This window comes from Pipistrellus hanaki, assembly GCF_964339955.1.
Source record: "Pipistrellus hanaki genome assembly, chromosome: 16".
In the NCBI taxonomy this organism is placed as follows: Eukaryota; Metazoa; Chordata; class Mammalia; order Chiroptera; family Vespertilionidae; genus Pipistrellus; species Pipistrellus hanaki.
Window position 1 is genome coordinate 41,959,365 of NC_140518.1, and position 13,080 is coordinate 41,972,444.

Here is a 13,080-nt window from a genome sequence, read left to right on the forward strand (position 1 = left end):
TGGTGGAGGCAACAAATCTATATGTCTCTCTCATTCTCTCTCTCTGCATTTCCTCCTCACTTCCTTTCTCTCTAAGCCCATGGGAAAAATATACTCCAGTGAGGATAAATAAATAAATAAAAATAAGAACCAGAGGAAGGGCTAGGAACCCTGGTGGACCACACCCTATGGGCTCTCCCGGAAGAGCCAGGGAGTTGAATTACAGTTGAGTTGGAATTTTCCTATGGGGCTCCTGCTTGGCATGAGGAATCATCTCTGACAGCTCTACAAAGATTCTTAGTTGCTTAAGAACAGCTGAGATCCACATCAGAGGAGGATGAACCCCATATACAGTGAAGGTTATTTTGGTCAGACTCTCAGAAAGCAAATCCAAATGAAAACCCAGAATTAAAAACCAGCCACCCATGTTTCCTCTTGTTTCTCCTTAGCCGTGGTTCTGTCAACCCTCAACCTTAATTCCACCTTGAGGATTTAAAAATACAGCCGAAACCGGTTTGGCTCAGTGGTAGAGCGTCAGTCTGCGGACCGAAATGTCCCAGGTTCGAATCCAGTCAAGGGCATGTACATTGGTTGCGGTCACATCCCCAGTATGGGGTGTGCAAGAGGCAGCTGGTCAATTTTTCTCTCTCATCGACGTTTCTAGCTCTCTATCCCTCTCCCTTACTCTCTGTGGAAAATCAATACAATATATTAAAAAAATAAAAATAAAAAATAAAAATAAAAAATACAGCTCAAATAAAGTCAGAACCTCTACCAGAAGCAAAGGAAGATTCTGGATTCAAGAGACAACTTAGCCAAATGCACCTGACAGGTAGGGAACTGGCAGGCCCAATGGGCCCTTTGATAGGTCTGAGCACCAGGTCTGGGCCTGCAGGCTGGTCCTGATGAACTTCTTTGGAGTCCTGCTGCAGGAAGCCTAGTAAGAATCAATGTAAGCAGCATTCAACCCTGTGCAGAGTTTGTGTGAGTTTATTGGAGCCCAACTGTCAAGAATTGCCCGACAACAAAATCTCAATGTATTGAGATAGTGCTCCAGAGAATGGCAGTATTGCATCTTATTTTATACATTATAATAAAAAGTGGAGATGTATGTGGGTTACACAGAATTCATTGCTTAGGGAGGCAGGAGAGAGCAAAGCAGGGAAATCTCTGGGATTAGGTAAAAAGTAAAACGATAGACACATGCCTCTCTTATACAGGTGCCTACAGGCTAGTTAGCAGTCAGCAATGAACTCAATAGCAATGAGCAGATCTGTATCTCTGCAAAGCACTGAGCAGTGCCTGCACTTGGAGGTGTCCAGAAAAAGGAGAATTCCTTTGACATTACAAAGGTGTGTTATGATAGATGCCAAAAGACAATAGACATGCTCAGTGAATGTAAAGATTGACCTTTGTCAGGGAAGACACTGGCCTAGCACATGACCACACACCATAAACTGCTTTAGATAACAAGTTCTAATTTCAGGCCTACTTTGTGGTTAATTTAGGTCTCTGAGTTTGAAAGGCCACCATGCAGGCCTTACCTGTGCTAGTCATAGTCAAGCATTTTTCATCCACTCTCTCTTTGGATCACTGTGTTCCACCTCTTGCCACCAATCATGTCCCTCCTCTGTCCCACCACAGGGGGATAAACCATCAGGTACCTGTATGCTGCAAGCAGCTGCAGCTTCCTCATCACCTGCAGGCCTGGCCCGCTTGCCCACCATGCTCAACACCCCGGTGCCCATGAACCTCTTCTCAACCTGGGAGGTGGACTGCTCCAGCCCCAGCTGCATGCTCAGGCTGTGCAGCCTGACTTTAAAAAAGCTGGTGATCTTGAAGGAGCTGGAGAAAGAGCCGGAGAAGGAGCCCATCGCCATGGTGATAGCAGTGCAGATGCAGGGCTCCAAGGGCATCTTGAGATCCTATGAAATTGTGCTGCCCACCAGTGGACAAGTGGAGACTGACCTGGCGCTGACCTTCTCCCTGCAGTACCCACACTTCCTCAAGGGAGAAGGCAACAAGCTCCAGATCATGCTACAGCAGAGGAAATGCAATAACAACCAGATCATCCTGGGCTACAAGACACTGGCCACAGGTGCCATCCACATGGCTGAGGTGATGCAGCGACCCCCCGAGGGTGGCCAGGTGCTGAGCCTCAGCAGCAGCATCCAGGAGTCCTCCATCAGGGTGGCTGAGATCTGGATTTCCTTCCTTTCCAGTCAACCTATCAACTATAAGGATGACACCATGAAGGCCAGCCCCAAGGCCAAGCCCACAAATAACTACACCGAGGGGAAATCTGAAAGCTGCTCTGAGCTGGAGGCCAGCTACAATGTGACACCCAGGCAGGACCTGGAAGAAGATGACTTTGACCTGAGTCAGTCCGAAAAGCAGCAGCGATGCATGCAACAAAACTTGAAGCAGAAAGTCATGGTGCTGCTTCCCAGGTCCAACATGTCAGAAGAGGTCCTAGACTCAGATCAGGACCCTGCAGAGCATGTCCCCGAGGTGGAAGAGAACCTGGACCTTCTGTATCACAATCTTGAGAATCCCAGCAACAGTGACCCCGACATGGAGGATGATGGCATCATCCTTAGCAACACCAAGACCAAGACCAGACAATACTTTGAAGGCCTGGCACACTCTAGCTGTCAGATGGAGACGAGGAGCATACACAGTGCCCGGTGGCAGAAGGAGTCTTCTCGGCTGACCAACATGCCCGTGAAGGCCCAGGGCCCGAGCAGAAAGCAGTTCAGTGGCAGTGACTCTGACTTGATGGCCTACAGCACCCCTGCCACCAAGGTGGACAAGACCTGTGTCTTCTCCCTATCGAGCCAGCCTGTCAACCACCTGGACAGAGTCATGCCATCTAGCACCAAGGCAGATAACTTCTCTGAAGGAGACTCTGAGATTGTCTTCTCTGAGCTGGAGGTCAGCTACAATGCTGCTCACAGGCATGACTTAGACAAGAAGCCGATAAGAAGAAGGAGGCCCATGACCAGGCAACAGAAATATCAGCAGAAAGTCGAAGCATGGCTGCACAGGTACCAAATGACGGAGGAAGTCCTGGACTCAAAGCAGGAGCCTGAGGTGCAAGTCCCTGATGTGGACAAGGAAGTGGCTGATCTGTTTTACAGACTGGTGAACCCCAGCGAGAGTAGCTCAGATAAGGAGGATGATGACCTCCTCCTAACCCCTCCCATGCCTGAGCTCATGACATACTCTGAAAGCCTGTCAAATGGCCCAGATATGGAGAAGGATGACGGAGTCCTAGGCACCCCCAAGCCCAGGCCCAAACTCAGGTCATACTGTGAAAGCCTGTCAAGTGACAGCGGCTGTGACTGGGTGGCCCACAGCATGCCAAACCCTGGGGAGCAGCCGGCACAGCCTGAGGACAGCCCGGAGGCAGAGACCTCTGCCCAGGACAAGCTCACTAAGAAGCTGCCACCCAGCAGGCGCACCACCAAGACCGAGTCTCTGGTCCTCCCCTCCAGTAGCTCCAAGGGGAAGCAGCCCACCTGCCGGGGCTGGAGCAGGTCCCTGAATGAGTCTTCCAACAGCCTGATCGAGGAGAGCTGCCCAGTCCCACAGAGCCACCTGCAGTTCCCCAGGAAGACCGTGTGTGATCAACTGAACAACATCCTCATCTCCAATGACTGTCTGCCCAGGAACATAATCCTCATCAGCACCTCTGACAGGCAGGGGCAGTACCTGTCGGACGTCCTGCAGCAGCACACGCTGCCCATTGTATGCACCTGCTCCATGGTTGATGTCCAGGAGGCCTTCAGCTTCATCATCTCCTGGATACAAAGATACTGCGACTGCAATACCCAGGCCCCGATGCCAGCGAAGATCGCAGTGGTGGGGGCTCAGCACTACTTCAGCACTGTGCTGCGGGTCTTTGTGGAGCAGCTAACCCACAAGAACCCTGACTGGCTGGGCTACATGCGCTTCCTGGTCATCCCACTGGGTTCCCATCCTGTGTCCAGCTACCTGGGCTCTGTGGATCACCGCTACAACAACCTCTTCCAGGACCTGGCCTGGCAGGACATGTGCAACCATCTGGAGGCCCAGAGATCTGTGCAGAACATTGTGGCAAGAATCACAGAGTACATCAGAGGGGCCAACTGTGTCCACCAGCTGCCCATCGCAGAGGCCATGCTCATCTCTAAGCCGAAGAGCCCGAACAAGATGTCCTCACAGAAGTTCATTCCCTTTGTGGGGGCAGTGAAAGTTGAAATAGTGGAACCAACTTCAGCCATGTCAGGAGTCACAGATGATGCGGTCCCCTCATGTTCCTACATGCCTTTGTCCCCTGCCAGGGAGGCCTCACACAATTCAACCTTCTCTTCATCAGTGAGTGGAGACCTGTCTTCCTCCATCCAGGGTGTCAGTGCTGAGCTGATGGAGCTACAGGTGGATTATTGGATGGCAGCCCAGCCCACAAATAGGAAGAGAAATGGGAAGAAGGAAGACCTGCCTACCACCAAAAACACACTCCAGTGCACCTTCCGGTCTCTCCAGGTCAGCAGGCTGCCCAGCAGTGGCGAGGATGCAGGCATGCCCGCAATGTTCATGACTGTGGTCACCAAGGAAAAGAAAAGGAAGGTGATGTCTTTGCCCACGAAAGACAAGGGCAAGGCCGTGGAGTCCAAAAGCCAGTGCATCCAGGGCATTGGCCGCTTGGTCTGCTCAGCTAAGGACCAGGAGAACAGGCAGCGGGTCCTCATTGATGGCGTGGAGTGGGACGACGTGAAGTTCTTCCAGCTGGCAGCCCAGTGGTCTTCCCACGTCAAGCACCTCCCCATCAGCATCTTCGGACACTCCAATTCCACCTTCTAGCCCTGCCCCTCCCCCTGCCCTTCACTCTGCCTGGGCCAAGCCCAGTAGGGCCCAGCTGCTTTTCTGTTAACAGTTCAGTTTACTACAGACACAGACGCTGAAAATCAGAGAATCTGTTTTATGTTATAATGTGATCACAGCCTGGAACCAACGAGGTTGCTCCAACTAAGACCCACAAATGCTCTGATAATAACAAGAACATTCCAGCAAGTGGAAGGTCAGGCGTTGGGAGGTCACTGTTGAACTAGAGCATTATGGAATGTGTGTTTTAGCCTCAGGATCCCCAACACTTTCAGTGAGAAGGGTTCTGGTCTTGGAGATCTGTCCTTCCTGGAAACCAGGGCTCTGCTTAACCCTGGGAGCTGGCTCCAGCCTGTGCCCAGACTCAGATCTGGGCTGTCAGAGGCAAAGGGCTGGCCTCCCATTGTGGCATCCAGAGCACAACATGGAGGCCAGGCAGCCCAGCCTTGGACCCCAGCTGCCAACCAGCCAAGTGGCCCCAGCACCATCCTCTTATGGTTCCCAATGAACTCCCGCCTCATGAAGCAAAATAGAAAAAAAAGAAAAGAGCTGCATGGAGGAGACCCACAGGCACACGGTCTGGACAAAGCAATGCCCTCCTTCCTAGGCAGCCACCCACCTTCGTCCCTACCTCTTCATGTGATCACAGAGCGTTCGCTGCCATGCAACAGGTGCTGGACCAGCTATTGACAAGGTGAGCAACCTGCCTCTCCACAGCATGGTGGTCATTTGGCCACTTGCTGGCTGTGACCTCTCAGATCGCTGCATCTCTCTGACTGTTTGTTTCTAAGAACATGAGGTGAGTCAAAGAGCATCCTCATAGGGTTTTTGTAGGGATCCTGTAGGATGTTCCCCTAAAGCTTCCTTTGGGCTCCTGCCAACACCGCTATCCTGGGACCCTGCAGCAGGGGCTGTGGCTGTGCTAGTTGGTCATTTTTCTTCCTCATATGTGATTCTTCTCGGGGCCTCTTTCTTCATGTCATAGAGGGACTGGAGATCTGTTATTGGTCTCTGTCCTGGGTGAAGCCAGAACAGAAACCCCAAGGGTGAGCAGTGGGGCCCAGGCCCTCCCAGCTATCTGTGATGGGGCTGGTTTGGAGCTCACTCATTCATCAAATATATCAGAACTCTGCCAGTTACCGACATGTCTCTAGGCACTGACCATAATCCAGTGCACAGAGCAGACCCCAAAACTGCACTCCTGAGCTTTCTTCTAGTCAGGAGTGATTCAGTCACACTAGACTGTAGAGGCTCGTTGTGTCCCCGGGACAGCCGATGTGACGTCCTCCTGGCCTCCTCTCCCTGTGGCTGCATCTTCCCATACTGTGAAGAGGAAGGTGAAACTCTATTCCAGCAGAAAACGTGAGTCAGTTTTGGGTCAGAGCCAGGAGGGGAAGTATGGAGAATGTGAATTCAAGGTGCTGGCAAACCCTGGATCCCACACATGGTGTGATTTCTGCAAGAGGGCAGAGGTCTAAGGGCTTCTCCTAGAAAAAAAGGGAAGGCGTCAAAGAGAGCTGTGCATGTGGATATAGGTGGTGTGGTAGAGCAGTGCGAGCTTAGAGATAAAGCCAGACCCTCAGAAAATTCATACCCTTCCGCTCGTAATCCCAGCCCTGCCAACACCGCTATCCTGGGACAGTGTTCACTAATCTGGTAGAACCTTGTCAGTGGCAGCTGGGCAAGTGTACCCAGCCCTGTGGGAGTTGAGTTTCAGTGGGAGGTGAATTAGGCAGCTAGTGAATTAGGCAGCATGTATGTGCAGGAGCCAAAGTTTGAGGTGATAGAAAGGCCCTTGGAAGCCAGGGATGGAAACAGAGTTTGTTTGTTTGTTTGCTGATTGGTCAGCTATTCCTGGAGCACCTACTGTGTGCCAATGAGTGACATGAACAGGGAGGACACCAGCCTTCCTTGTCCTCATGGAGTTGACATTTTGGTGGGAAAGTAGTGGGAGGGGACAGGGACACTGAGAGAGCATGTCAGGTTCCTTTGAAGAAGGGGACAGGTAGTTCCCTCATTGATCCAAAGCTGTCAGTTAGGAGTGCTTTCTGCCAGCCCCTCCTGGGTGACATAGTGTGTCTCTGCCAGAGCTGCCAAACTGAATATGGACAAGGCTTAGGTCCTGTTTCTGGATGGGCAGGAGCAGGAGGCAAAGGACCTCTGGGAGGACCATGTGTAAGGAAAGGGCACACCTCAGACTCTGCTACTCACCACTCTCTCTCTTTCCAGGTCCATCTATTGCATCCTGGGCTTCTGGCTGGACCAGTACATCCACAATTTCCCAGCCTGATGATGCTGTTGGCCTCAGTAAAGCCAACTGCCAAATCCAGGCCCAGTGCCTCCAGTCATAGTGGGAGCACCTGAGCCCACTGAGGCCGAGACAGGAGGAGGAGGAGGCCTCCGGGGGTGGTGTGGGTGAGTGTGCCTTTGGAAGGCACACAAAAGGCAGTGAGGGTGGTAACATGTCCTCTTCTTGGATCTGCAGAACCAGCTCCAGAGCAACGTCGGGAAAACCCTCCAGAGGCAATGCCACCCTAGAGGCCACACCAGAGCCAGAGCCGGATCCAAGCCAACTTTCACTGAACTTCAAGAGACAGAAGAACCACCTGCAGCATTTCAGCAACTCACCCAACTCGTGCCATGGCAGAGAGGGCACCCCCATCCCAATTTAGATGAAATGTTAAAAGTTTATTTTCATGTTATATATGTGTATAATTTACTGTAATTTACATGATATTTAGTAACATAGATTGTATTGTAGAGAACCTTTAATAAAATACTACTAAACATAACATTAATGTAGATTCTATAAAATTTAACCCTATTAACCCTCAGAGCTTTGAGCAAGTCTGTTTTTCTGGACCCTGACCCATGCAAGGAGAACTGTCCTCACCTTCTCCACCTGCCCTTCCTGGAGCCAGGACTCTGCTTCCCAGGAAGCTGGCTCGCCCCCCTGTGGCCAGACTCAGAGCTGGGCGGCCAGAGGCCCAACATGGAGGCCAGTAGGCTCATCCCTGCGACTTCATGTTGACCCCAACACCACTCACTCGGGCTTCCAAATAAACTTGACCTCACAGAGCAAAAATAAAAGACATACAGTGCAGGCTGCCCAGGAACAGTGACTGGACAAAATGATCAAATACTTAGTGTCTAGCTTCCTGGGCAGCATCCCCACCTTGGTCCACACCCACCCTCTGTGTTAATACCAAACATGTGCTACTAACCAATGTGGGTGGAATCAACCATGTCCCAGGTATGCCCTGCCCCTCCACAGCACAGTGGCCACTCAGCCACCTGCTTGCTGTGAGTCTTCAGGTCACTGCATCTCTCTGAGTGTTTGTTTCTCTGATCATGGTGAATACTGAGGCCCAGCTCATAGGGTAATTTTAGGGACTTGGGAGAGGGGGTTTCCCCTGGAAAAAAGGCTCTCTGGGTGCGTAGATACTAGAGGGGTGGCTGGAGGGGCTGTGGTTGTCCTAATTGGCCATTTTATCTTCTTCTTAAAGAAGCTTCTGCCTTATTTGTGATTCTCCTCAGGCCTCAGGCTAAGCTATTTTCTCTTGTGATAAAGACATTGGAGATTCCATTAGGGTCCCTGTCCAGGGTGAAGCCAGATTAGAAATATGAGGGGTGAGCAGGGGACCCTAAGTTCACCCAGCTATCTGAGATGGGGTGGTTTGGGCTCATTCAGTCAGCAAATACCTTGCCCCCAGGACTGCACTCCAACGCTTCCTTCTAGTCAGGAGTGATTCAGTCACACTAGGCTGCACAGGCAGGTAGCATCCACAGGACAGTTAATGTGATTTCTTCCTCGAAGTATCTCCACATCTTCTCATGTTTTGAAGCAGAAAGTGGATCTATGGACCAGCAGAAAAAGTGAGTTGGCTTTGGATCAGAGTCTTAAGGGAAGTATGAGCACTGTGACTTGGAAAAGATTGCAACACCCTAGGTTCCATGCCTTGTGGGATTTCTGCAAGAGCTCAGAGGTCTGAAGGGAAAAAAGGGAGGGAGTCAAGGAGAGCTGTGCATGTGGATTTGGGTGGTGTGGGTGGGGGTGGGGGGATGGGGCTGGATCACTCAGAGAAGAGCTCCCAGAGGCTAAGGTTAGGCTGGAGCACAGAGCCGCTCAGGTCAGTGCCCAGTGCCTGCAGGCTGGGGGACTTCCTGGGTGGGGCTTGAACTGGGACTTCAGTGATGGAGATGGGAGGTTCCCTTCCTTGGAAACACACAAAGGGCAGTCATGGTGTAACATGCTCTCTTCCTGGATCTCCAGAAGCAGCTCCAGAGCAAGATGAAGAAACACCTGAAGAGGAAATGGCAACCATCGTGCCCTCTCCAGATCCAGAGCAGGCCGCAGGCACAGCTGTCACTGAGCTTCCAGATGTGGAACCACCTGGAGCATTTGAGCATCTCACCTCAGCACCTGGCAAGCCCATGGTGCCAGACCTTGGATCACATCCTGTGTCAGCTGCCATGGCAGAGAGGGCTCCCTGCCCTGCTTTATATGAAGTTTTAAAATATTTGTGTTTATCACATATATGTTTATAACTTTACCGTATTTTTCTTATACTATCAAGTAACATAAAATCGATTTTAAAGAAAATGTAATGAAATAATCTTAAACTTAAATTTAATTTCAATTCTATAAAATTTAACTCTATAATCCTTCAGAGCCTTGAGCAAGTCTGTTTCTTCTGGGCCTCCATGGTGTTACTATGAGTCACAGGTTGGGAATAATTAGTCTCTCAGGAGCCATCTGCTGTATAAATGTGATGTTCTTGAGGCCCAGCACAATGGGACTTCAGGGAAATTGACTGAGGAGCATTGGGTCAGGGACCCTTTATTCCAGGGCTACCCCTGGAAACCCACATTTTGTTTGACATCTACCGGTAGCAGTAGTAATAATGATGATTGAAACAGAAAAATGTAATAATTGAAAAGGTAAAATCAAGTGAGGAAAAAAGAAAAAAATTCATTTCTTAAGTAAAAGATGTAAAAAATGAAAATAAAAGATGTAAAAGATGAAAATAAAATAAAAAATAGAAAAATTAGCATAAAAAATGTGCAGTAGTTGTAATTAACTTCCTCTGTTATTCTATTTGGCATGCCTGTTTCTTGGTCCAGACGGTATTGCTGTTCCCTGTGTTCCACTGCACCTCAGTTTTGTAATCTAGTCCTTAATTTTCAGCAGGCTATTTCTTCGTTATTTGTGTCTGTTTAATTTTGATTAATTAAAAGTAATAAAAATAAAAGAAAGAAAGAAAGGAAAAAAGGGGAGGGGGAATCAGTTTGTAATTCAGCCCCTAGGTGGCAGTGTTTCTGGTTTGACTTCCCAGTCTTTTTGGCTGCTCTAGCCTTCTTTTTCTTTATGGCTCTATGTTTTGTCCAGGTAGGCTGCCTGGGTGCCAGCTCCCAGATTGTCTCTTCTCACTCTGATCCCCTGTTTCCAGGAAGGCAATTTCCCCCTGCAGTCTCCCAGGATATGCCAAACTGAGCAGTCCTTCCCTAGTACTCAGAAGCAAGGGGGTAAAGAGGATCAGGCACAGAGTGGGTCTGCGCCAAGGTGTCCAGATGTTCGGCTTTTGGCGGGACTGTCCCGATTCTTAACAATTTGTCCCGCGTCCCTTGGTGTTTTAAAAAAAGTCCTGATTTTTGGGAAGCTCACACCAAACGCAGCACTGGGTCTTGCAGCACACGATTCTCTCTGCAGCAGCTGCCTCTTTCGGCACAGCTCTGGGCACAGGGCTGCTCAGGCACTGGGCCGCTCTGGCTGTAGAGCCACTTTGGGCGCTCAGCGGCTACAGTCACTGCCTGCGCCGGGGTGACCCAGAACCCTTATGTTTTCCCCGCAAAGTCTGACCTTTCCGTGGGTGATTGAAGAACTTCCTTGAATCCACATGTTTGCGCCAATTGGGGCGTCACAGCTGCTCGATGGTCTCCTCTGTTGTGGGTTTTTCGGGCCTCAGAGAAGATCCTCTTTTCTTGGTAAGATGGCGTAGTTTTCCCTTTGAGCCTGTAGTTCCAGGAGAGGTCTCTGCCAGAGCAGTGCTGGCTGCTTGGTCAGGAAATCCTGTCCAGCGGACCCTTACCTTCTTTTAGGGTTCTGCCACCCCTTAGCTTGCCAATTAATACTCCCTGAGCGACTCTCAGACACTGCTTCTATCTTTTCTGGGACTAGGCTCAGAACAAGTCCGTCTGTTCGGTCGCCATCTTGTCTCTCTCCCACAGTATACTTTTAAACTTCCAAATGTTATTAACTTGGAATTTAATTACATTGCAATTAGAGATGATAATAAATATGATACTTATTTGAAATTTGAATTTGTTTTCCTTAAGGCTGATAAGTGATTTTTAAAAATACACTATCCTGAGATACACTACCACCTGGTTTTGGTGGTAGTTTTCCCAAACATTTATAGAACAGATAATTCCAAAATTTTACCAAGTCTTCCAGAGAATGGAATAATAGATACATTCTGCAATTCAGTTTCTGAAGAACTGAACAGAGACATCAGAATCAAACTTATGAATATACCAAAAAACTTGACTTTTGAAAGTATGAACATTTTCTGTGGAGAAAGTTAAATTGGTGGTTTTGGGGCAGTAGGTCTTTGGGATAAAAAACGTGAAGTTAGAGGATGTGAATCTCAGAATTCTCATATACCTTGTTGGGAGTGTGCACTGATATACAGACTTTGGGGAGATTGCTGTAGCTTTGGGTATTATTATTCACATATTTCAGTATGGTCACACCTTGCGATCCAGTGATCCTGCCCTAAGTGTGTTCCAGAGAAGCTGTGAATGCCAGGAGAAAGACAGGAATGCCCATATTACTTATCATAACGACCCAGGAGCACTCAGATGTCTACAACAATAGAGAAGATGGGTAACTATTCATCTATAGACAGAGGCTATACAGCTATCATAACTTATTATATAGTATGTTATATTATATAGTATAATAGAATAGTATAAATAATTGAAAATGAAAGAAACATCCTTATTCACGTCAAATTGGACGAACCTCCAAGTGTAACACTGAATATATGAAGCAGATCACAGATAGCTACATACATAAGGACCCATCTATATAAAGTTCAAAAGTAAGCAATACTAAAATATACATGTTAATTCTCGCCGGAGGATATTTTCCCACTGATTCTTAGAGAGAGTAAAAGGAAGGAGAGAAGGAGAGAAGGAGAGAAGGAGAGAGAGAGAGAGAGAAAGAGAGAGAGAGAGAGAGAGAGAGAGAGAGAGAGAGAGAGAGAGAGAGAGAGAGAAATACTGCCCTGATGGATCAGGGATGGAACTTGTATTCCAGGTACATGCCCTTGACTGGGAATCGAAGCTGGGATCACTTTGAGCGCAGGCCAACCCTCTAACCACCGAGCAGCACCAGACAGGGCTAAAAAATTTATTTTAGGAATAATTAAAAGGTGACAAAATGCTTCCAAAAACCAAGAGAGTGATTAATTCAAAGCCCCGGATATGGGTTCTGTGTACACGCAGGAGAGAGCACACCAGCTGCTTTGACCTGCTCAGCTGGTGGTGGGCCAGGCGTGTTCGCCTGCGTCTTTGAACTGTATGTTTATCTTTTATGCTCTGTGGATCTGAAATACCTCACAAGGAGTTGTTTAAAAGGTATTTTTCCATTATAGTCCACACCATATTATATTTGCTTTGGGTGGGCCACATAGGAATTAGGCATCTATTTGTGTTCCAAAGTCATCACCCTGGCGAGTCTGGTTCGAGTGGGCACCTTCGCAGCTCGTTTCAAAAAGGATCCTGAGGCCGTGGCCTGTGTTGCTCAGTGGATAGAGCTTCGGCCTGCGGATTGAAAGGTCCCAGGTTCAATTCCTGTCAAGGGCATGTACCTTGGTTGTAGGCACATCCCCAGTGAGGGGTGTTCAGGAGGCTGCTGATGGATGTTTCTCTCTCATCGATGTTTCTAACTCTCTATCCATCTCCCTTCCTCTCTCTGAAATCAATAAGGATGTGTTTTTTTGTTTTGTTTTGTTTTTAATACAAGGACCCTGAGGAATAGTAATGCCAAGGGAAGTGTGAGTCTGCTTGTGCTAGAAAACAGGTTTGGGTGGCAGGCCTCATGCAGGCAGGCACAGGAGTAACATGTGGCTGCCCTCCACCCTCTCTCCCAGGGTGCGGCTTATTGGACCAGGAAAGTCAATAAAGACACAGGGTAGGAGCTGCATGGAACGGGGAGGCGCTGTTTCCGGG

The 13,080-nt window shown here is 48.9% G+C and overlaps 1 protein-coding gene across 1 annotated transcript; it reads left to right on the forward strand.

The window, feature by feature from the left end:
* The first annotated feature begins 1,713 nt into the window (after nt 1-1,713).
* Nucleotides 1,714-5,391, forward strand: LOC311610732 (phosphofurin acidic cluster sorting protein 2-like). The gene has a single exon (XM_084862279.1). The coding sequence runs from the start codon at nt 1,726-1,728 to the stop codon at nt 4,822-4,824; it is 3,099 nt and encodes a 1,032-aa protein (XP_084718405.1). The 5' UTR covers nt 1,714-1,725; the 3' UTR covers nt 4,825-5,391.
* The last annotated feature ends 7,689 nt before the right edge of the window (nt 5,392-13,080 follow it).